Source organism: Ananas comosus, linkage group 21 (genome assembly GCF_001540865.1).
Source record: "Ananas comosus cultivar F153 linkage group 21, ASM154086v1, whole genome shotgun sequence".
Lineage (NCBI taxonomy): Eukaryota > Viridiplantae > Streptophyta > Magnoliopsida > Poales > Bromeliaceae > Ananas > Ananas comosus.
Window position 1 is genome coordinate 6,176,046 of NC_033641.1, and position 1,877 is coordinate 6,177,922.

General features: G+C 41.7%; 1 protein-coding gene across 1 annotated transcript; it reads right to left on the reverse strand.

Moving 5' to 3' along the window:
* On the reverse strand, positions 596-1,304 carry LOC109726321 (protein MAIN-LIKE 1-like). Its single transcript, XM_020255859.1, has 2 exons — positions 1,132-1,304; positions 596-1,045 (listed from the first exon to the last, which is right to left on the reverse strand). The coding sequence occupies exons 1-2, from the start codon at positions 1,216-1,218 to the stop codon at positions 596-598; spliced, it is 537 nt and encodes a 178-aa protein (XP_020111448.1). The 5' UTR covers positions 1,219-1,304.

The window sequence follows — 1,877 nt, forward strand, 5'->3', positions numbered from 1 at the left end:
TCAAAATTTAGTAGATTAGCATTGAATACAAAATACAAAGTAATTAAGTAACTTGTATATACCTAAGACTCTAACTGCTGATCCAGCTGATCACGATAAAACTCAATGTCAGTAGTCGTGACATTGTCCCGAAATGCTAATCTAGTATTCCACCTGATTCATTTATATCATATTAGTTATGAAAAAATAGTATATAGAAAACTTAAAATGAAAAAATACTTACCGACACCCTAATGGCATGTCGACAAGCTCAGGCTGCGGGCATACTACCTCAAGGCGGCCAATATACATGTGGTCCCATGCCCATATCTATACAAAAAAAAATATTCTTATTAGAAATGGAAACAAAAACCATGACTTAACTAGAAGTATTATAAGGGTCTTCTTGTTAGAAGTATTGTACCTGAACTAATGTCCCAAAACAACAACACTCGACCTTTTCCCTGATGCAAGCATTTCTTAGGGCGCGATAAAGATGTGCTAGCGCAGCTGCACCCCATGCTAATGCACCACAAAGGTCAAAATCCTCTAGATGTGGTAGCCATTTCAAATGCACCCTGTTCCCGCTTGGATTTGGAAACAAACTACACCCTATCTAAAATAGTATATATGCTCTCGCCGTAGCTCTAACAATAGCGGGAGGTGCGTCTAAGGGGATATCATGGAACTGCTGATATAACCAATCTATCTTGATCTCACCACCCCTAATATCCTCCGGAACTACCCCGAGAAGTAACCCGCAGAGCTCTGCCCACTGATAGGATCCCCCTCCAGTCACTGCCCCACCATCGACGGGGAGTCCCATAATAACTGCGACGTCCATCAATGTAATACTCATCTCTCCATGTCGCAAATGGAAACTCTGTGTCTCCCGCCGCCACCTCTCGACTAATGCTCCCAATAATGACTGATCGAGCTGTAGGCGGCGCAATCGTGAAACGTAATAAAATCCTGCTCGTCGCAATAAGTCCAACACCGCAGGATGCTCGCACTGCCATCTGTTCAATTTACGGCCATGCTCCGTAAATTGAACAGGAGAATATCCCTGCATGATTGTGAATGCCAGCACGTAAATTAGTACATAAGTTAAAGAAGATCTACGTAAATTTGAAATGTTTTTAAAAAATTTACCTCCTCTCTGATCAAAGTAGATCTATGTCGTGGCTGCTCAGTCAGCACGGATGTATCAATAGGTCCCGGCTCGTCATGATCATCCATCTGAAATTGGCACAAAAAAAAAACTTAGTTAGATACAACATGATGTAAGATTAGTGCGTAAGTATAAAAGATTAAAGAAGTTAAGTGTCATATTCATATAGAAAAACCTATCGACGACGCCTCTCGGTTCTTCTTTGCTGATTTTCAGGACAAGTGCTTTTATAATGTCCAGGCTGTTTACACATACTACACTTGCCCCTCCTATTCCCACTGGCTTCGTCCATAACATTACGGATACGCGTAGATCTGGGTCGTCCTTTTTTTCTTCTCCCGCGTGGTGGCACTATAGGGGAATCATATGACGCGATCCAATAACGACGATCGGGTACGGGGTAGAATTGCGGTTCATAAGCCTTACAATATGATTCGACAGTATACCAAGGAGAACATAAGCCATAATAATCTATGTTCATGTGTGATGAACTACAACATGACAAAATGTGTGAACAAGGGATTCCTGTGAGTTGCAAACACAAACATGAACATGTAGAACTGCTTCCATTGATAGTCACTTGGTATTGATCATCCCCGCCAATAAGTATGTTGAACATATGAAATGCAAATCGTTGAACGGTATATCCTCTCGCACTTCTCATCCGGCTATTGATGGTTTTTTCAACAGTCGTGACAAACTGCGTGGACATTGCAGCGCCTTCTGT